The following is a 22,613-nucleotide window of genomic DNA, read 5'->3' on the forward strand; positions in this document are numbered from 1 at the left end:
TTTTTTTTTAGCATTTTAATTTATTTTTGAAGGGAGAAGAGATGAAAACAACAATTTCAGCTATTATTACATTTACTCAAGTGGGTTGGTTCTCTGCTTTCCCTGCCACACAGAGATTCTTAGATTCAATTTGCATTTTCTATTGTTTTGAAAACAAAATTTTAGTGAAAACAATCTTGTTTCCAAACATTTTGTTAAGGTGGAGTTTCCATATAGCATCCATGGGGATAAATATTTAGAAGTATTAGAACAGGCAAAGTTGGTCTTTGGTTTTTTAAGCATAAGGCAATACCAGAGACAGGCCCCTTTGTCCGCAGACTCTGAAGACAGTGTGCTCCTTGATTCATAAATAAAACATTAAATCTGGGCTTGGGATACAACTGGCAGAGTGTCTGCCTCCCATGCATAAGGCCCTGGTTTGACCCCCAGCATTGCATAAAACTAGGCATGGTGATGCACACCAACAATCCCAGCACTCAAGTTCAAGGTCATCTTTTCTAGTTAGCCACTTTGAGGATAGCTTGGATTGCATGAGACCCTATTTCAAAAACAAAACAACAGCAAAAAAAATTCATGTATGCAGAGAAATTGTATTTTATTTGCATCAGGCAAGAGCAGGCTCAAAGACATCCTTGGAGCTGGATGAAGATGACTAGGGAAGGAACTCAATTCCACAGGCAGCCAACGTGTGCCATGCTTCCATCCCCAAGCTTCTACTTTCTACGTGGAAGGGCTGGCCTATCAAGAGATGTCACTACAGTTCTGAAGATAATTAGGTTGGGCCAGTCCTCAATGTTTTGTTCTGACATCTGGGATAGATAAGGTTGATAAAATATTCAATCTCACTAAAGAGGTCATTCTAGCTCTTGGAGACAGAACTTTAACAGCTCTAATCTTGATCAATCATAAATATGCTAAATGTTTGCTTTTACAATCAAATGTTTCCCCTGTGATAGTTCTTTTTAGCCATACAACAAATGTACAAGTTTGTGTGAAATGTTTGCAATTTTCCCGTTTTAGTAACTGAATTTGTATAACCATCTTTGAGTCTATGGTAGAATTTTCTTCACTAACTTGTTTGTGGTTCGGTGGACACTGACTTTGGAGAGGAGCATGTATTAGGCGGAGAGTGGATGCATCACACCTGTGCACTGCCTTTGGAAGAGTTCAGGGCTGGAATTTGGACTCTTACAATAAAGGGGTGACCCCATGGCTTCACTTAGGAGGCATCCACAGGAGGTTTGGCTTTGTTTTCTGGGCATCACTGACTGTAATCTCCTTTCATGGGGCCTTTGCTCTTTATTCCTTCGATCGAACCCTCTTCAAAGAGGCTTCTACTACCCAGTCCCCATAACAGACCAGTACTTGTTTAGTTACTACCTTGATTCTGTGGGGGGAAATGGTGAGGTCTGTTAAGTTAAAGGGTAGACTGTGGACTGTCCAAGAGCTCTGAAGTGAAAGAATTTTCTAAGGATTTTCAGGGTGCTGAGTTAAAAAGTACATCAGGAGATGTGGGGGTGTTAGCTCCAGTTCAGGTGCAGGGCAATTAAGTATGTCCATATAAACCATACTGAAGAACTTATACATCTAATTTAAAGTCTCTCTCTGTCTGTCTGTCTCTGTCTCTGTCTCTCTCTCTCACACACACACACACCCCACAAAGCATCAGGATCTTACTCATTGCTAGCCATTCCCATAGGCTATAAAGGGTCAATCTGTGAGTTTTTAATTGCTTCAGTCAGTGAGGACCGTTGCTATAACACCACAAGACAATGCAGTATGAACATGTGGTTAGGACTGCCTGGAAGGTGTATAAGGGTCTGGATCAACAGCTTGGGCACCCATGCTTGGTACCAGGTGTATAAGACTATGGTAAATGACACACTACAGGTGTGTACCAGAACTGTGTATTCTGGAAAGACATCAGATCCTCTGTCATCACAATGGGTTGGGCTAAATCCCCATTCTGTTCTTTATTGTTCATGTAACAAGAACAAGTTGTGAAGTTCTCTGGGCCTTTTCTGCACATTTACTTAAAATGCCAATCATAGAACTTTATCATCCCGTGACCTTAGAGAATTAGAGGTTAAATATGTGAAGCTATTCTTGAGAACAGCTTTTCACTTGTCAGAATTTCAGTTCACTTTTTGTAAGAACCTATAATCAGCCCTAACGGTGGCACATATTTCACCTCGTCAGCTTTTTGCTCTCTATCCCCACAAGGTAGGTGCCATAGTGTACTTCGAGAATAAGTACGTGGGCAGGAAGGCGTTAGCCGGAAGCTGGAGGCCAACCATAAGATCATTTCTAGGCTCTACTAGGACCATTAAGAAGGGAAGGTGCTGATGGATACTTAGATGGGTCCAGCAACACTTTACCTCCTAATGGTTTTGTCACCAAGAAAGCAGGCTCTTCCCGCAGGGAGGACGTATGGCCCCAGAGAGCTGCCTTCCAGCTTTGCTGTGACACTTCCTTTGCAGATAACACAGCCTTGGGGAGAGGACAGTTTTCTGGGATTAATTTCTCATCTATGACATAAGAATAAACATTTCACAAGGTTTCCTAAGATTAAATATGATACTGAAAGTCAGTGCTCAGCATAACACATGTCACTTAATACGTCCTTAAAAAAAAGAAAACTCTCTTTCTGATTTTAATGTTCTGTATTTCCCAAAGTTGTCAAGCTGGGAGTCCTCCTCTCCTCTTCCCTCCCCTCTCCTCCTCCTCCCCTTCTTCTCTCCTCTCTCTCTTCCCACTCTCCCTTCTCCCTCTCCCCTCCTCTCCTCTCCTCTCCCCTTCCCTCCCCTCCCCTCCCCTCCCTCCCCTCCCCTCCCCTCCTCTCCTCTCCTCTTCTTCTCTTCTCTTCTCTTCTCTTCTCTTCTCTTCTCTTCTCTTCTCTTCTCTTCTCACTACCTTCCACTGTATTGAAGAAGCTCTGACTGATCTAAGTTGAAGATCTAATTGAAGATCAGCTACATTTTTAAAAGTATGCCTTTGTAAACTGTGGGAGCCCACAAAAGTTTTCTAGTGAGATCTGTGCTTGCTTTATACAGCAGGGCTGCACTAGGGGATGGCTTGACCACATGCATGGTCACCAGGTATTTGGGATGGTCTGCACTTGACTGTGCGGGGGTGGGGGGGTGGGGGGTGGGGGAGTGGGGGGGTGTCTTATGCTCCACCCCTTGGCATTCCTTTAAAAGCCCTTTAGTAGAGACAGAAGGGGCTGGTGAGAATTGACCCAGGCCCTTCCAAGGCTATCCTATGTTTCTGTCTCTCTCCTCTATATTTCTATCTAAATATTTCTCATTTCTCCTGGCTCAAGATTACCCTGGGGGAGAAGTGGGGGCAAGCCTCCCACAGAAACAGGGACCAGGGACTTGGTGAAAGCTTGGGGAGAAAGCCCCACCAAAAGCAGTTGTACCGGTCTGGTTCTGCAGTGAAAGTGAAGGCAGGGGGATTTTATCCTCAGGAGTGACGATGAGGCAGTGAAATGCTGAAGTTGGAAAGTGAGGCTGAAGCGTAGATATATCTCTCTATCTAGGTTTCTTTCTCTCTCTTTCTTAAAATTCTATCTATAAAAATTAAGGAAGGTAGAATGTAAAAATATAAGAAAAAATTTACAGTAGAGTAGGAATATTGGGAAGAAGTTTTAGAATAAGATAAGCAATAAGATGGAGGAACTTTGGGGCTATGAACACAAACTGGAAAACGTCAGAGAAAAAAATTTATCAAAGAGGAGAAAATACAGGGAGAAAAAGATTCCTGTGGGAAGCTTTTGGCCTGTGAACAGTTTAAGTCCCAGGAGGCAGGGGAAAGAATTTTGAGGTAGATACAGATAAAATAAAACTTTCACTCTGTTGACGCTGCCACTGTATGGAAACACCGAACCAACAGAACTAGTTTCCTCTTGACCATGAAGTCAAAAGTTTAGAGAGTAGAAGTCTCGGAAATACTTGGTGGTCCTTCTCCCTCAAAAAATGAAAGCTTTCTTGGAAATACTTAATCTCTCTCTAAAAATACTAAAAAGATTTTCAGATCTTTGCTTCTCAGAAATTTCTCGTTTTGTAAGGGCAAAAAATAGATTCACCCGGAAATCTATGGGAGAGTCACCTGTGGTTTGCTCTAAGAAAACAAAACAAAACAAAACAAAACAAAACAAAACAAAACAAAACAAAACAAAACAAAACGACCTCTTGGAACAAGGCAAATCCTCTCTGCTAAGCCTTGTCTCTCTAAGCTACAGAAAAACAGTAGCCAGACTTCCCTGAGGCAAAGGCCTGGTGAGAGAGCACAGGCAGGAAATGGAGCAGGGACAGACTTCTCCCCAAAAGGTGCCGGACCTGGGGAAAGCTGCAAGCATCACAAAGCAGGGTCTAAGTTCTAGGTAGCAGCTGCAATGGCAGCATGGGAAAAGCTGAGGCAGATTGGGGAGAGAAGCCAGAAGCAGTTAGCACAGGAACAGAGCAGGGCCAGCCGAGGTATCTGGGGATCTGCATCTTGGGGGAAGGAACAATCGAGGACAAGACAAAGACCTATCAGGGAAAAAGTCTCTCTAAAAAGGCTGTGAAAAAAAAGCTTTATCTTAAGTACTATCATTTTTTTTCACTAACCCGGTAAAGGTGGAAGCACAAGCCCAGAAGGAATTTTGCTTCAAGCACAAAAGGACCTGCCTGAATACAAAAGGACCTGCTTGAATATGTGTGAGCAGGTGGGTATGACTCAGTTCTGGGGACAGTATCAGTAAGGAAAAACACCTGTCATTGCTAGCTCAGAGAGAACAGAAATTTCTCGATCTCCCGTCATAAAGAAAGCAAAAATCTTCACTCAAAAATCTCCCGTCGAAAAAAGCAAAAGCAGGAAAACAAAACATGTAGACAGGAACAGAAGTGTGGTGAACCCAAAGGGCATCATGGGATATGTAGTTTGAAAAAGTAGTTTGGGAAATGTAGTAATAGCATGATTCTACAGAGAAAGGCTTTTTGGGAAATGAAGTTTTCAGCTAAAAATGGTGGTACTGCCCCCCACAACTATTTTTTCAGCTGCAAGTGAAGGTTTTTTTTTTTTTTCTCAAAGCAATGCTAGAAAGCTTAGTCCTACCTCATGAGAACTAAGAACAGGTGAACCACTTACCTCTAAGGAGATAATTAAAGTGCTAGTACCGTTTGTCAACAAGCCACTTTGAAAACTTTAAGAAACCAAGGGAAAGTGGTCCGTACACTGGAAAACTGGTTTGTAGAAGGGGACCAAACTTTAGAAAATACAGCTGTCTTACAAAATAGTTGCTTCACTTGAAAGTTGCCTATAAGAAATCAATGTTAAAATGGAATGCTTGCTCAGTGAATGAACTGATATTTGTGAGAATAGGAAAAATGTACCAAGTCTAAAGGTTGAAAAGCTACAACTACAGTCTGAGTTAATAACTCATGGTCAGAGTATGTCACAGCTGCTAATAAAAATCACATTGGGGTTGAGAAGCTAATGAATGAAGTGAAAATACTAAATCATGAAAATGTTCTTCAGAATAAGCTAATGAAGGATGTGTTTCATGAAACAACATCTATGTTCTTGACTCCTTTGAACAGTAGCAGTTTTGGTGAACAAATAACCTTGTCAGAAATAATGGGCTAATAAAAATCTATCAGAAACATCAGCATTGTTGAAAGAACTCATGGCAAATACAGCCTTAAAAAATCAAGAAGAGGGAATTTTACCCCATTTTACCCTCAGTCAAGACTAAAAGCCACTATTTTACCCTCAGTTAAGCTTGGAGCCACACTGCTTTTGTTTGAGTAGCAGCAAATTGATGCAAGTTTGAGACAATGCCTAATAGCTGTGCAAGGAGTTTTTGCTAAGAGCTTTATGGTAGTTCAATATGGTAATTTTACCCTTGCCCTGATATGAGGCTTTTCGGTAGAGCAAACTGAAAGTTCTGCTGTAACAGAAATGTTTGTCTGAATTGTGGCACAGGGAAGCTGCAATGAGTTGGGTAAAGGGACAGCCCCTAGTTAGAAACCATCTGCCACCGAGTGCATCTCTGCTGGTTCCGGAATGGCTGGAAGAGCCAGCGGGAAAGGTGACTTTTGGGAGTGGCATTGTTCTGAGTGTTACAGCCACTAGCAACAAGTGTTAAAACTCCATAGCAACAGAACTCATTAAATCCCAGGGTTGAGAGAGCCATTGCCAAATTAGGCTCTTGTTTAGAACTCTCAAGAACTTCCAGAATGATAGCAAAGCTGACTATAAACTCTGAACTCTAGAAATGATTTGCACACTTCCTGTCTTGTTAAATGTTAGTTTAAGAAATCTCTTTTAAATGTTAAGAAATCTCTTCTAGATGCTTGCTAGTGTAGATCTTCTAAGAAATCTCTTCTAGATATGTGCTAAAGCTTGTAAAATAGTTTCCTTATGAATATAAGTTTATAAAATAGATCTATAGAGTTTCCTCTTGAATATAAGTTTGATATAATTTATCTGATGAAGTTTGCATCAAGGGTTTATTGATTTAAAAAGGGCTTGGCACAGCTAAGGCTGTTATAGACATCTTAAGACCCATTCCAAAAAAGATATGCCATCTTTATCATCCTCTACTCCTGTACTGGGAGGTGAGGCAGCTATGGAGATCACTGTGGAGGTTGTAAGCTCAATAGGAACCTGGGCCACAGCTAAATTAAGCTCTGTACCCCCTCTTGCCAGAGGCTGAGGGTCAGGGATGGCAACTTGCTCTCGATAGCTTCCAGCCTAAGACAGAGCATGCTTGATGGAAAGCCTACCTCCATGATGGATAATGGAAGAAATAATCATGGAGAACGACCTAAGACAGACCTCAGTCTATCTGATGGGGCCTGAGGGGCTCTTTAAAAAATTAATAGGGGGGATGTGTGGGAGCCCATAAAGGTTTTCTAGTGAGATCTGTGCTTGCTTTATACAGCAGGGCTGCACTAGGGGATGGCTTGACCACATGCATGGTCACCAGGTATTTGGGATGGTCTGCACTTGACTGTGCTGGGGGGAGGTCTTATGCTTCACCCCTTGGCATTCCTTTAAAAGCCCTTTAGTAGAGACAGAAGGGGCTGGTGGGAATTGACCCAGACCCTCCCAAGGCTATCCTATGTTTTTAACTGTCTTTCTCTCCTCTATATTTCTATCTAAATATTTCTCGTTTCTCCCTGATCAAGAGTACCCTGGGGGGGAAAGTAAGGGGAGGTTCCCCACAGTAAACCATGAAATGTTTGGAATTCCTGTGATGTTAGTATTTCTTCTAGTTATCTCACATTTATAGAACTTTCTTGCCTTTGTCTCTGTAGTGTTAAAGTAGAACCCAGAGTCACACCCAGCACTCTGCTATCGGGTGGCACCCCCAGCAAGAAGCCTCTTCCTTTTTGTGGGACCGTTTCCTGGGTAGGGGTGAGGCAATAATTGGACAAAACAAGCTTTGGGAGTTTAAAATACAAATTTCTTGTTTTCAGTTGTCTTTGTGTCATCTAGAGAGAGTTAATAGAACTGTTAATGACAGTCACAAAGCCCAGCTCTCAGGGTGGGCTGGAGAACCATGGGAATGTTGTTGGTTTCTTTATACAATCATCTAAATTAACAAGGTCAGATTTGACTTTTCTATTTTCAGGTATTATTTAATTCAAAGTTAGTGTTTTTATGTCAAATCCCTTTATTTAGCCACTCTAAAATGTATACATCATTTTTATTTCATTATAACAGGATATATAAAGCTATTTTCATATAAGCATGCATACCTAGAGTGTATTCAAAGTTGGTATTATTTCTTTTTTGTTCAGTTAATTTTTAAAATGCCTGTTAGGGATTAATTGTCTCTTCTATGAACTGCTGAGCAGTGATAGCCATAAAAGAACTCAATGAAGTATTTCTTAAAACATTGTTTTCCATTGTCTTAAATCAAGCTGTGTTGTGTGAGCTGAGGTCATGGCTGTGAGCCTTGCCTGCAATCATCCTCTGTATTTCAAAGTTCATTTGCCTCAAGGACAATTGAAAGCTTATTGAGTAACTTCTGCTTTTCCAGGGAAGCTTACATAGTGTCCAATGTACCAAGCCAAATAACAGATTTGGCTTATAAAATACAGCATAATGCTGTATGTGGGCCCATGCTTTTAGTCCAGGTGCTTGGGAGGCAGATGAAGGAAGCTCTCTGAGAGTTCAAAGACAGCTTAGTCTATGTAGCAGTTTCCAGGCCAGCCAGGGCTGCATAGTGAGATCCTATCTCAAAAAAAAAAAAAAAAAAAAAAAAAAAAAAAAAAAAGTGAAAATACTTAAGAATTAGGAGCTCTAAGTAAGAAAATGAGTCTTTTCTGGTTCTCTGTGGCCAGTGGATTAAAAAGTTCCTTGAAAGTTTGTCTCTCTCTGTAATCAGGAAAACAGAAAGAGGGAGGCAGCAGCTATATATGTCACAGGAGAAGGAAGCAATATATGAGTTTTGATGGACAGAACTGAACTCTTCTCCACCGTAATCCTAGGTATAGATAATCAGAGGCAAACTTTGCACCACGTGTATGCAGTGCTCACAGAAGCCAGAAGAGGGAAATGGAACCCATGGAACTGGAGCTCTGCATGGATGGTTGTAAGCCACCATGTGAACTGAACCTGGGTCCCCTGCAAGATCAGCAAGTACTCTTAACCCCTGAGTCATCTCTCTAGCCTCTTTTTATGTTTTCTTAGTTGAAGACTCAGTAAGAATAATGTTGTTTCAAGAGTGGCAAGTGCTACATGTTTCCTCAAATTGATTTTCCAAAACCACTATTACATTTATTACCCCTATATTTCCTCTGTAATTTGAGATGTAAGACCTTTTCATTAACATTCACTTCCCTCCACATATAGCCCAATGCTGGCAATGCTCAACCTGTCTTTGTTGAATGAAGAAGTTCGGGCATTCCAGGATTTAAGGTTTGGGATCTTATCACAACTCCCATTCCTTCTTGTACTTACTCATCAATTCTTTCACTCATGCCTTTCACTTGGGACAGGCTGACCTACTGTGTGCACTAATCATGGGACTTCCTTTTCTTTCTAGATTCAAAGAACACCTGACAGACACTAAGTCTGCATACATCCACTGGTTCCTTCCCACCTTCTTAAAGACAAAGAGAAGACAGCTTTCCCCAACCACCATAGCAACAGAGGGGCAGGGAAGAACCTTCCAGAAGGTGGAGCAATTGGCCACAAAGAGTGATGGAAAAGAGGCCTCTTACATTGGAGAGTCCAGTCAGAGATGAGGTAAGATACCTCTTCCTACTCCACTCTATAATCTTCTAAAAGAGTCTTCTCAGTTCCTAACAAGCATATTTCTTTTTTTTTCCTTTTCTTTTTTCTTTTTTTTTTGGTTTTTCGAGACAGGGTTTCTTTGTTTAGCTTTGTGCCTTTCCTGGAGCTCACTTGGTAGACCAGGCTGGCCTCGAACTCACAGAGATCCGCCTGGCTCTGCCTCCCGAGTGCTGGGATTAAAGGCGTGCGCCACCACCGCCTGGCTCATATTTCTTAATAGATACAGCCCAGTCTTGCTACCTGTCATTTTGAATAGCTTTCTTCATTTAATTTTTTTTCTTAAATAGTAGTTACCTTGTCTCTGTCCTACTGCTGTGTATGAAGTTGGGTTCTAAGACCTGCTGGCAGCTGCTGGTAGCACAGCAGGAGACAACCAGTGTTCAGCAGGCCGACCCACAGATGAACAACTCTCTGATGAGGAACACCACTTGGCAAAGCCATGACATCACTGACTGTAAATGATCCGCTGCTTCTGTCTGCAATTTTTCTCTTGTGCCACTACATTTCTTCCCTAATAACAGATATGGGTGTTCTCCCCACTGCTTGTGTGTTTATCTCATGAAAATATTCCTTCTTTTGGGCACACATATAGCTGTGGATGGTCAGGAAGATGATTTATGCTTAAACTGTTTAATTCTGATGACTAGAAATAATACTAGGATACTTTTCATATCTGAGATAGGAAAGTAACAGTATTACCAGTCACAAAGACAGCTAATTTTAGACTTCAGAACAAATTAAAAAAAGACTAGCTGCCCCTGCAGAGAATACACAAGGATAAGTTACCAAACCAAAGTCAGGCACAAAACAACTTTAGTAGACATAATTCTCTCAGCAGTTGACTCTCTGCACATACTCCTCACCACTCAAGGTTCAGCCAACTAATTGTTTACTGCTTAGATCCTGGGTTTCAATGTCGCTTTCTGTCTGAGAACCCTAACCACTCAGGCTACATGCACAGCCAAGTGTTATACACTGGCCAGTCAGTGTGACATCTATAACCTGAGAGAAACTATGTGACTTATCATGTGTTATGAGAATGGGTCAGACCCTGAAAATGTAACATAATTGTCCAGAGTTTGGCAGTTGAAGTGTGTGTGTGTGTGTGTGTGTGTGTGTGTGTGTGTGTGTGTGTGTGCTAAAAGAGAGATGTAGCTGAGTGGGTAGAGAGATATAGTAGATGTAGTTGTATAGAAGAGAAATGTGTAGGTAGGAGAGATGTACGTGCAGGAAGGGATGTGGCTGTATAGTGAGAGAGAGAGCTATGCAAGTGAGATGTAGAGCTGTGGCTGTGTGGAGAATGTAACTATGTGGAGACTGAGATTTTCAGACAGAGGATCTTTTTTAAGATTGAAGTAAAAGAGTAAGTTACCATCAGAAAGCATGTATGTTTCCTTATTTTCCCTTCAGATAGAAATGTCTAACCCTTGCCGCATTCATGGATTTTTGTTTTAATACCCTGGACTGCCAGAGGCTGCCCCTCCAGTTAGTGATAAAGACTGGCAACCAAAAGCTGATGTCTCAGTGCTTGGTTGAAGGAATGGTCTCTTCCCCAGAAACATGGACTCTGATTCAAGAATGGCATGAAGGGAAAGGCAGAAAGGAGTTTTGTGAAAGTGAAGACAGTGGGCATTTCCTCATGGGCACCCACCTGTGTATTTCTCAGCCATGGGATGTGGCCCAGTGGCAGCCTTGCAGAGTGTGTGGACAGGAGTTAGGGGCACTACTTCCTGCCAAGACCAGATGTCTTCCTATAGAATCAGTCCTGTCTTTGTTCCCATTGTTAGTTGGCTAATGTCATCCATGGAGACCTCACTGGCTTGGGGGCAATGTATGACAGATGGCGACCTCTCCATCAATCACCTTGGATCCTGAATGGCTGGTGTGTTGCCTCTTCTATCAGCTGGCTTTCAGGGAGGATGGGGGCTGTTTCGGCACATGCTCTTAATTCACATAGGCTAGAGAGACAATGGCTAGATCAGCTGCACATGTGGATGTGAACAGATACACCACAGGTTTGTGAAATCTGGGAGATTTAGATTATTTATGAGCCTAGCATGGTTGGTGCAGGACTGGAATTCCAGCCCTTGGGAGGTTGAGTGAGTAGATTCTGAGCCTGAGACCAGTCCAGGCTACATAGCAAGACCCCATCTCAAACACAACAAGTAATTAAAAAATCACTTATTCATTTCTATTTTTATCTCTTACAAAAGTCGTGGTGAACTGATAGAGAAGAGAATGTGGAAATGTATGTGTCTTTGATGGCTGTGAAACTGGTTTAGGCAATCCATGATTTGGCTTTAGGGATAATGAACAAAAGAGCTTGTCTGGGTAAAAGAACTCAGAGGTCATTGATAACATCTTTATATTATGCAACATAATAGTTTATGCATTGGTATCTCATTTAATCTTCATAAATCCCTGTGAAATAGCTTTTGTTATTTGATACATTGTATAGATAAACAAGATGTGGGTGGGTTAGGCAACTGTGGCAAGCTCTCCATGCTGGGCTCTGTTTCTCTGGTGTGGGAAGGAATGGGTAGGGCCAGGTTTGGTGCCTTTTCTACTCTACTGTCCTATGCTATTCCCTGTGCAAATTCAAGAGCTAAATGGAATAGTGACCAGTTACTGAACACTTAGATTTCTAGAATCATCAATCATCCAGACAATAGCTGTGAGACAGGAAGAAATTAAAAAGGGATACTGCCAGAACTGTATTTATGACACCAAGAGAGAGCCAAGCTTGGACAATGGTGTTCAGAGCTTGCTCTGGGCCATGGATGTCAAAGGTTGCCCTCCTCTGATCCACTTCTGCCAGCAGGCCTAACCTTCACTGGTTCCACAGCCTCTCAAATTCCACAATAGAGAACAAGAATCCAAAACAGGAACAGTGGGAAACATGTCAGATTCAAACCATTACAAAGATGATTTCCTTTCCGGCCCAATTATAATTGAAGCACCTCTGCCCTCCTTGGGGAGCATACAGGTGTCACTGTTGTGTCTGTCTTCTTTTTTCGGTCCCCTGTATGCTCTGGCATGTAGTTGGGAGTTTGTCTAGTTTCTTTAACAGCTGCTTTGATAAAATCCTCCCCCCCTCCGAGAAAAAAACCACTTGAGGGTGAAAGGTTTTACTTAGCTCACAGTTGAAAGTACAGTCCACCACAGCCAGGAGTCAAGGCAGCAGGGGCGAGCTTGAAGGAACTGGTCACATTGAATCCACAACCTGGCAGAGAGCTATACATTCTTACGCTCACTCATCTTTATACAGCCCAGGATCCCAACCCAGCAAATGGTGCTACCGATCATGGGGAGGCCTTCCCATCTCAAATAACCTAATTAAGATAATCCCCCACAGGCATGCTAAACTGACCTAAATAACCGCTCACAGATGTGCCTGGAGGCCTGCCTCCTGGTGACTCTAGTTCCTGTCAAGATGATAGTTAACACTAACATTACAGAGCTGTAAGGAAACATGAACAAAGTCACTCCTTGCCCATCATAGGAGTCATACAAGGTACCCCACAGGACATACCTTACTGTTGAGGATCTGGAAAACCCTCTCCTGCAGTGTTTGTCCAGACTTGGGTCTCACAAGGATGTAAATAACTTTCAAATGGGGGCTGGTGCGGAACAACTTCTCCATCAGCACCTTGCCTAGGAAGCCTGTGGCCCCCGTGATGAGGACAGACTTGTTGCTGTAGAAAGCTGCGATCATGGACATGATTCCTCCGTTTTTTCTTATATGGTCTTGGGAGAGGGTCCTGAAAAGAGAGAAAACATGCTACAATCTCAGAAATTTTAAAATTCTCAACCACTTACAATATGTCCAGAGCTTCCAGAGGTTTCGAATGGAGGAAAAATTGTGAGAGCCACAAGATACACCCTGGTCAACATTTCTGAACCTGCTCTATGTCCTGGGCTTTATGCTAAGGACCATGGGGAAAAGCTGGCTGTGAACAGCTCTCAGTCTATGCAGGACACAGATACAATGAGAGACCATTAAATGTAATGTGGTCAGGGAAAACTGGAGCACAGCCCATGGCTGTGGAATGGCAGGCGCTGAGGACTTCGGCGGTGACAGTGTGAGTGTTGGAAGGTGGTGACTTTAAGTTGAAGGCAGGCAAGGGCTGAGGCAAGGGTGTTTTCGGCCTTAGAATCCAGGGTTTACGTAGCTGGGATGCCTGGTGCTCCTGCTCCTATCCTACCTGCCATCTCTAAGTGTATGTGCTTTTCTCTTCCTTGGCTGAAAAGAGGTGGCTGTCATTTCCTGCATATGCCACTCTAGGGGTTCAGCCATTTGCACATAAAGAGCAGCTTTACGAGAGAAGCCTGAAACCATTGGTTTTGGGGTACTTAGGAAGAGCAACAGGCCATTGGGTTCACTATTTGCAGGAGCACAGGAAAAGAGCTGACAAGTCGTCTGAGAACCAGAGGTGACAGACTCTGTGGCCGCTGATGAGAAGACCCCCTGTAGATTGCAAAAGAGCAATAATTTGTCCTCTTCAATCCAAGTGGGAGACTGACTGACAACAGCCCATGTGTGTCCCTGGTACCCTCAGAGGCCAGAGAGAACACTGGATCTGCTGGAATCATAGCTATAGACAATTGTGAACAGCTATGTTGGTGCTGGGAATTGAACCCAAGTCCTCTGGAAGGCAGTGATCTTACCTACAGAGCCATCTCTTCAGCCTTCATTACAATATAGTCGACTAAATGCACCAAGTCTCTACTCATGTGAATAAGTATGTAAGCCTCTCTGTTGTTGAGGCATGAACCACAGTGCAAGGCATCAGTGTCTCTAAGATAAAGTCAAACATGGCATCCAAAAAGCCAAGCACACATAAACCTTAGTGTTTCTCTTTCCATTTGGAGACTTGTAAAGGGAGGAACATTACAAACTAAGGGAGAATTGATCTATTAACCCAATGAGAATGGGAATCCAACTGAATCAATTGTAAACCAACATACTTTTCATACTTTGCTTAGAATGAAAATCTTTTAATAAACAGATGACTTTCCATTCATATTCCAAGTTAGCCAAACGATCGACCAGGCACTCCAAGTTCTGCCCACGGGGGGGGGGGCACAGAAAGTGCTACCATGCTGCAGCTGCACATGCTGGGCCAGGGCCTGCACCCCATGCAGAAGCATCTGTGACCAGGCCAGACTCATTCCAAATCCCCATGGTGCCACAGGCGCCTGCTGTGGAGAAAGAAGGCAGTACAGTGGGAACAGCATCCTGGGAATTTGAGCTACTTTTTTAAAACTTGTATCTGCAGGGTCGGCCCAAGCCCAGCTACACCTTCACTAGTTCAGTGTGAAAGCCATGCACCAAATAATCCCAGTTCATGGTCTAGCGGATCAAGCAACACTCAGAAATGAGTGTTAAGAATGTGTTAAGATAACGATCCAGACTTAATTGTTCTATTAAGGCCCAGAAAGAGGCCATGGGTCATTTCTTAAAGGGATGGTATCCTAAATCTCTGTTGGTCTGTCTGTCTACCTCTCTTCTCTCTTCTCTCCCCTCTCTTCTCTCCTCTCCCTGCCACCCCCCGTCCCTTTGGTGTGCATGTATGTGTACACATGTATGTGGAAGTCAGAGGACCACCTTGGATGTTATTCCTCAGGTGTCAACCATCTTGTATTTTGACTTTTGTGTGTGTGTGTGTGTGTGTGAGTGACAGGATCTTCCTATGGCTTGGAACTTGCCAATTAGGTAAGGCTTGCTGTTTGAACTCCAGACTCACCTGTCTCTGCCTCCCTCCCTGTACTAGGATTACAGCTTTACAAGGGTTCTGGATCTTTATGCTTATATGACAAGTGTTTCCCACCTGACCCATCTCCTTAACTCTTGCACCTAAACTTTAAGGGGCCTCCATTGATTCGGCTACTGTGGCCAGCCAGAGCAGCCACTGATCACTCATGCATATTGGATCTGCTGGGTATTACCACATGGCACAGTGGCATGTGCAGTAACTGTACAGCTTCCTCTTGTTCTGGGCCTCACCCAAAGCCAGGTACTTCAGAGAGCTATAGCTAATCTAACATCCTAAGAGGCCCACAGAATATTGCACTTCTTATTTTGGTTTTAGGAGGGGTTAGATGAACAACTTATATGTTAACTTAAATGGAATGTCTTTACCTGCCTCAAACAACTGTGTGCCTGGAGACTTCACTGGACAGGAAGGCCCTGAATTTTTGTCATTTACTTGCTCTCTGACAGCAAATGTCCCTAGGTTTTGCCATGCCTTGCTCACAAGATCCTCCCAGCATAATGTCATCAACATAATGGACCAGAGTGACAGCTTGTGGAAAGGAAAAGAAGTCAAGATTCAGGCTAATTAAATTTATCACAGGGCTGGAGAGCCAATTTGTTCCTGCGGTAGGACACTGAGGTATATTGATGGCCTTCTTAGCTGAAGTTAAACTGCTTATCACATCTTTATTAAAGGTAGTGAAGACAGTGGCAGTGTACTGACCTGAGGTAACTGTTACATGAGGTAACTGAATGAATTAACTCAAGCAACATACAATAGTTGTATATTGGATATAGCAGATGCGGTTCGGGCCCCTGCTTGGTTAAGTTGAGGATAGTCAGTTGCCATTTTCTAAACCTGAACTCTGAACAGACTAAATGGATAAACTGAATCTGGATGTGGTGGGGACCATGGCCTGCGTCTTTCACACTTTTTATGGTAGCACTAGTTTCTGTAATCTCTCCAGGAATATGCTCTTGCTTTGGGGACATGATTTGATGGATAGGCAAGTTCCTGTGGCTTCTACTCAGCCTTGCCTACCATTATATTCTCCTTTCAAAGGTAGTGAGGCAAGACAAGCTTTCTGCCTGTTCTGGAGTGTGTTTATTCCACTATGCATCTGTAACTCAGAAAATCACCACATTGGTCCTGGGAAAGCCCTGATTCACTGTGAGTAGGACCTGGCTAAAAGGCCAAATCACCTGACCTCCACAAACCCGTGTTCAAAAGAGGTATTTAATTTCAAGGCTGGTGTCTGATATGCGCAGTTTTCTTGTAAAAAGCAGAGGACACATTGGGGGGAAACTGGAAAAATGTTAATAGAACGATTTTTTTGGTCTTGTATTAGGGTTCTTCCTCTAGGAGGCCCAGACTTCTCTTCATCCACAAATTGTTGCAGTCCTGAGAATTTATTGAAGGGCTTTGATGATCTGTTTTATGTTTATAGCTAGATTTTTGTTCAGTTGTCCTAAAATTTTTTCTGGTTATGCAGATCAAGTGAAATTTAGTAGCCATACCTCCTAATTCATTTGTAAGAGCATCATGGGGAAGTGGATGGAGATATGGCTTAGTGGGTGGAAGCAAGAACTGCTCTTTCAAAGGACCTGAGCTTGGTTCCCAGCACCCACATGGGGCAGTTTAACACTGCCTATATTGCCAGCTCCAGGGGTCCCTTTTCTGGCTCCTACCAGCAGCTGCACACATGTAGCAGACATTCACACAAATGTACACAGGAATACATCAATAAAGATAAAAATAAATCTCTTTAAAAGAGCATCCTGGCGATTAGCCAGGACCCCAGGTTCCTGGAAGTCAGGTTATTCTGATAGCAGCTTTGACCCTCTTGCCTCTGTGGTCACCACACCAACACTGTTGCCAGCATTGGGGTGACCACCAGCCCGGGGTCCAGCAGGAACAATCCCCACTGTCAGGTCTGCCCCCACAGCAGGAGCCGCCCACAGGGCTCCCAGGCACGAAGTGGTTCCCTTTTCAGGCTTATTTCTGTGGCACAACTAAGTTCACATAATATCAATCCTACTTTCTGCAGACACATTTGCATATAAAGAATGACCCTCACACCTTTAGGGCTTAATTCTTGTTTTATGGCTTGATAGACGAAGGTAAAAACACATATGTAGAAGCTTTACAAATTTATTTTATTTTATGTGTGTGTATATGTGTGTGCCTGAGTGTATACATATGCATTTTGCATGCAGTGCCCATGAAGGTCAGAGAGGCCTCAGATTCTCTGGACCTGGAGTTATAGGTGGTTGTGAGCTTCTATGTGGGTGCTGGTAACAGAACCTGGGTCCTCTGCAACAGCAGTAAGAGCTCCTAATTGCTGAGCTTTCTCTCTCTAGCCCCAGGTGGGAACTATTTCTTTTCAATTTTTCTTAGTAGAATTGTTCATTATGGAAATAAATTTTATTTTAAGCTGTCTCTGCTTAAGTCACAACAAAATAAATCGAAGTGGAGCATAGACACTGGGAAGAATTTTTCCAGGAACTGGAAAACCTGATGTACTAACTGGACACTAACCAGATCTCTAATCCTGATGCTGAGACTCAAGTGTCCCTGCTGTTCTATCGACCACAAAGAATGGTTTTAATAATCAAAGGAACAGCCAGGAGAATCAAATAAAGAAATAGAAGGGATCATTCCAAGTTGTCTAAGCAAGACAGAATGATACCCTTCTTATTCTAGATATTATATGTTGGGGATGAAATTGCAGCCTTGACTGTCTAGTAAAGCATGTGGAAAAGATTCTGTAATTTCCACTTTACTTTTTTAAATGATTTAATTGTCTAAGTGCATGTGCCTGTGTGTCCATATGCATGCATGTGTGGTGCCTTCTATGTGTATGTGTGCAGGTGTGTGTGTGTGTGTGTGTGTGTGTGTGTGTGTATGCATGCACGCACAAGCATATGTGTGTGTGTATGCATGCACGAACATATGTGTGGTGCCTCCAGAGGCCAGAAGAGGATATTAAGTTCCTTGGTCCATACATCTGTATCTCAGCTTTTAATCATCCAAGGTTGACTAACAAAACCATTGGTAGGTGTGAAATCTCATAACAAACCTTGATTAAAAGGATATTGATTTAGGTTTATAATTCAGTCTACCAAAAAGATTATTGATTTATAGAATGTCACTGGAAAATTGCCAGACACTGTACTCAAAAGGTCTTAGTGGTTCTGTCACAAGTATGTAGGTTGTCAGAATTGGTTAGTGACAAATATTAGATACAAATTTACTGTGTCTATCTCAGAGTGAAGTCACAGCATTCGTCTCTTCATGTCCTGACTGAGATTCCAGGACCTTGGCCATTGCCACAACTATTCTTTGATTAACATGAGAAGTTGTATTTTTAAAAAGGCTACAACAAAATTTAGTTGATTGAATGCAAAGGAATACCAATTGGTGAACTGGAAATCCATTTCTTTTTTTTCCCTTTTATTTTATTTTACAATACCATTCAGTTCTACATAACAGCCACAGATTCCCTTGTTTTCCCCCTTCCTGCCCCCCTCCCCTTCCCTCCAGCCAACCCCCCATTCCCACCTCCTCCAGGGCAAAGCCTCCCCCGAGGACTGGGATCGACCTGATAGACTCAGTCCAGGCAGGTCCAGTCCCCTCCTCCCAGATTGAGACAAGCGTCTCTGCATAAGTCCCAGGTTTCAAACAGCTAACTCATGCAACAAGCCCAGGACCTGGTACCACTGCCTAGATGCCTCCCAAACAGACAAGCCAATCAACTGTCTCACCTATTCAGAGGGCCTGATCCAGTTGGGGGCCCCTCAGCCTTTGGTTCATAGTTCATGTGTTTCCATTCGTTTGGCTATTTGTCCCTTTGCTTTATCCAACCTTGGTTTCAAGAAATCCATATTTCTTAACATAAACTATTGAACACACCCTGTGCTAATGAACTGACAATCTCTCAGGAAACATCAGAAAATTACAAACATACTATTTGGAAATACACAGTTAGGTCTTGAGAAAGAACTAAGCTCTGAGTCAAAGCTAGAAATTTTCCTGTCAAAATTCCCTCCATGGGACCCCATTCCTTGCCAGAAAAATGGCAAGTCACAGCAGCATCCATTCTTCTCTGAGAAGGCACAGTGAGTTCTATTGAGAAAATCAAGGAGGGCGTTGGCATTTGTCTTTAAGAAAAGGCACTTACAGATCTGGGGACGTTTCTTCCCATTTGTATGGAGCTGCAGGTAGTGGCATTAGAACAAGAGAAGAAAAGTAAATTTCTCTTACAGCAAAGCAGATTAGTGAGAAGGGAGCCCATAGAGCTGCATGGGGAAACTTCCAGAGCTTCATGGTTTAACTTCCACAAAGGCTTTCCTTCCCTCGAGTATGTTATTTGGGTGTCTATCAACTTGATTTTAACTTTCTTTTATGATGATAATTAAGATAAACTCTGTGGTCACATTTTACAGAGCAATGAACAGATTATAAAATGCACCTTTTCTGGATGGTTCCGTGGGCAAGGATAGGGTTCTTTTCTTATTAAGTATTAGGGTCACTCTTGTACCATCTGACCCCTGTCACCCAGTGCTGAAGTCTTTGTTTGTGTGTTTACATGCTGATACCATTTAACAGTAATCTTGTTTTATACCTAGGGCAGGAGCCCATGTTTACTTAGTTGATTGAAAAATAAACAATTTGCTTTCTTTTTTATTTCTATTACTACACTTCAAGTGATACTTGAAGTATGAGGCTAAGATGCCTACCTATCTTCTAAGGTCTGTCTCCCACAGGGAAGAGTCCACATATTCTGAGGGGGAATGGCAAATGTTATTTATACATACAATGATCTATAATATAGTCTCTCCCTCTATATATGTGTGTAATATATATATGTATATGGCACATATAACCATACAAAATATGAAAGTGTTAAGTTAATTGTTACTGCTCTGGCAGGAGGTAAGATATTCTAAAGAAAGACGCCGTGCCTCTCCCATTGCCTATTCTATTAGATATTCCACAGTCAAGTCAAGAATGACTTCTGGTCATTTCCTCACCCCTGAAATGTCACAGTTCTGGAACAACAATGCCATGAAGTTCTATTGCAAATCCTTGCCCAGTGAACAGGTAGGAAAATGAAGGTGACTCACACTAGGATCCATATGAAATGGCACCAGATTTTCACATCAGATGATAACTATATTCAGTATTCAAAGGATCTCACAGAAATATATTTCAAGCTGGTTGGTTCATACAGCCATTTGCGGTGAGAAGGACACACAGACTGGAACAATAGCTCAATGGTCAAGAGTGTTGCTGCTCTTCCAGAGGACCCGTTTGGTTCCTAGTAACCACACTGATTGGCTCACAACTAACTGTAACTCTAGTTCCAGGGGTTCTGACATTATCTTCTGGTTTTGCACAGAATCCTAGCCCCAATAAACACCTAGCTCTTTTAGCACTGAATTTTCCAGTCTACTGGCATCTACTTTGCTAGCTTGGGATTCCTTGCTTTTTCCCTTTGTTCACAACCACACTTTATGCTGAGTTTACACACCATATGTCTTAACTATTATCCACTATTCCAAATACCTTCTTACACTTCTGCATTTTCAGTCACTTCTTTCTCAAATTTTTCATAGGACATACCACAAAAGAAGTAAAACTTCCTTTCTGGAGTTATGTTGAAGAGCTGTTAGGGTCAACACTTGGGCACTGGCAACCCTAATAAGCTAGGCTCAAATGTCCCCTCACTTGGTAAGTTAAAAAGAAGCAAGAGTGGAAATCAGAGAGAGGGGATTCAGCCAGGCCACACTTGGAAGAAAACAAAGAGAGATTCAGGGACCCCCTCTAGTCCATCTGTGGGGTCCTGACATGAAGTTTAGGTCTAAACAGAGGGCAGGAGGTATGCATAGCTAAGCAGTCTTGGTCAGGGTGTGGTCCTGCCCATCAGTCACTCATCACTAACTCAGCTCTGTCTTTCCTGTGAGATGGTCTAACAAGTTGTCAGCACGGTATGGACTTCCGTTCTGGGAGGAAGCCTTCTCTGGCTGCACCCATACTCCTGTCCTCCCCTTTCCTTCTCCCAGTGTAAGATTCCTGCCAATATTCCAGTTTCTCGGGGACCATTGTTTCTTCCAGTTTGGACAGTTCCTAGACATGCAGTGAACTGGATGGGAAATTTCAGTTTCCCTGAAGGAATTCAATAGCATTTTGCTGATGATAAGCGTACAATCTCAACTCTGGCATTGTAGGAAAAAAACTATGCTTGTATAATCTAAGCATTCTCTGCACACACCCCCAGGTCTTGGGACTGAACGTAGAGCCCCCTGTATGCTAAGCATGGGCCCTACCACTAAACTATATCCTGGCCTCCTTTTCCCTGTTAACTTTGAGATAGGGCCTCTCTAAGTTGCTCAGGCTTGACTTAAGTTATTCTGTAGTCCACACAGTCCTTCTACCTCAGGTTCCTGAAAACTTGGGATTATAGATGTATACTACCAAGCTCAGCTCATCTATCTATCTTTGATTCAAACTCAGTCACTGACAGGAAAACATATGCCCCACTGACCCATTCTAGGTACTTGCAAAGACTGTGCTTCTCTCAACTGAGCACATATCTTTCAGGGATACAACTGAGAGACTGAATAAACAAATGATAAAAATAACAACAAAACAGAACTTTTACCCACAACCTGCAGCAACACGCCTGAGAAACCACACCTTTATAACAAACAATCAGGAAGCTTGGCTGTCCTAAAACTTCAGGAAGCCAGACTGCTAACACTGGTGATAACCCAGGAAGAAAAACAATAACTTCTGTAATACTTAGCTGCCAATTAGTAACGGACAGCTCTCCCAATGTTTGCCCCCACTTCCAGCTTAGCAGGAACCACAGAAGGCCCACAGTAGCCCCAGACAAGCACCCAGGCCCCTGCTTCTGCTTACCTGCCCCCAGGGCCATGGCAGGGTTTTCTTTTTCTACTGTTGCACCTTCCTGCAGCTTGCTTAGAGTCTGCTGAAAATCCAGTGAAGGGTGGTATGATGTGGAGGAATGGTGTGCACAGAGTCGCATGGTACAGAGGATTCATGGGCACGCACTTACTGAGTTAGAAAGGTAAAGCTGCTTGCATGACATTGCACAGAGGTCAAGAATTACAAACTTTCAGAACATGAGCTTTCTGTTTCAGGGACACCTAGACTGCTATAGTTACTCTAAATTATCCAGTTCCAGCTAAAGGTCCCAAACCTCACTAGGAGAGGAAATGTCCACTGGGGTGGACTGCTAAGGTTCTGACTCGGCACATGAAGCCCATGATACCCCACAGCTGCCACCTTTAGCTGCTGCAGCCTACATTGACTGATTCAATGATTTCTCTAGAGAGAAGTTAAAGAAGAAAATGGGGTGTTGGCTCAGGCTCTGCCACACACCCCAGAGCACTCAGTATACCCATCAGTCATTCCCTCTGGACAAGTCACTTACCAGAGCAGCTGAGGCATCTCCTATGAAAGAAAGAATCAGGCCATGCCAGACCCAGGGCTGGATATACAAGGGGAAAAGGAGCTGTTTGCTTGGCCAGTGCACACCTT

The 22,613-nt window shown here is 42.9% G+C and overlaps 1 protein-coding gene across 4 annotated transcripts in view; it reads right to left on the reverse strand.

The window, feature by feature from the left end:
* Far2 (fatty acyl-CoA reductase 2) overlaps positions 1-22,613 on the reverse strand; it is a 116,955-nt gene that overhangs the window by 28,173 nt on the left and 66,169 nt on the right. For all 4 annotated transcript variants that reach the window (XM_037203969.1, XM_028892423.2, XM_037203968.1 and 1 more), the window contains exon 2: positions 12,824-13,052. In XM_037203969.1, coding sequence (XP_037059864.1) covers positions 12,824-13,012 — 189 coding nt within the window. In that variant the 5' untranslated portion in view covers positions 13,013-13,052. The remainder of the gene's footprint in view (positions 1-12,823; positions 13,053-22,613) is intronic.

The sequence above is a fragment of the Peromyscus leucopus genome, chromosome 3 (genome assembly GCF_004664715.2).
Source record: "Peromyscus leucopus breed LL Stock chromosome 3, UCI_PerLeu_2.1, whole genome shotgun sequence".
NCBI classification, from domain to species: Eukaryota; Metazoa; Chordata; class Mammalia; order Rodentia; family Cricetidae; genus Peromyscus; species Peromyscus leucopus.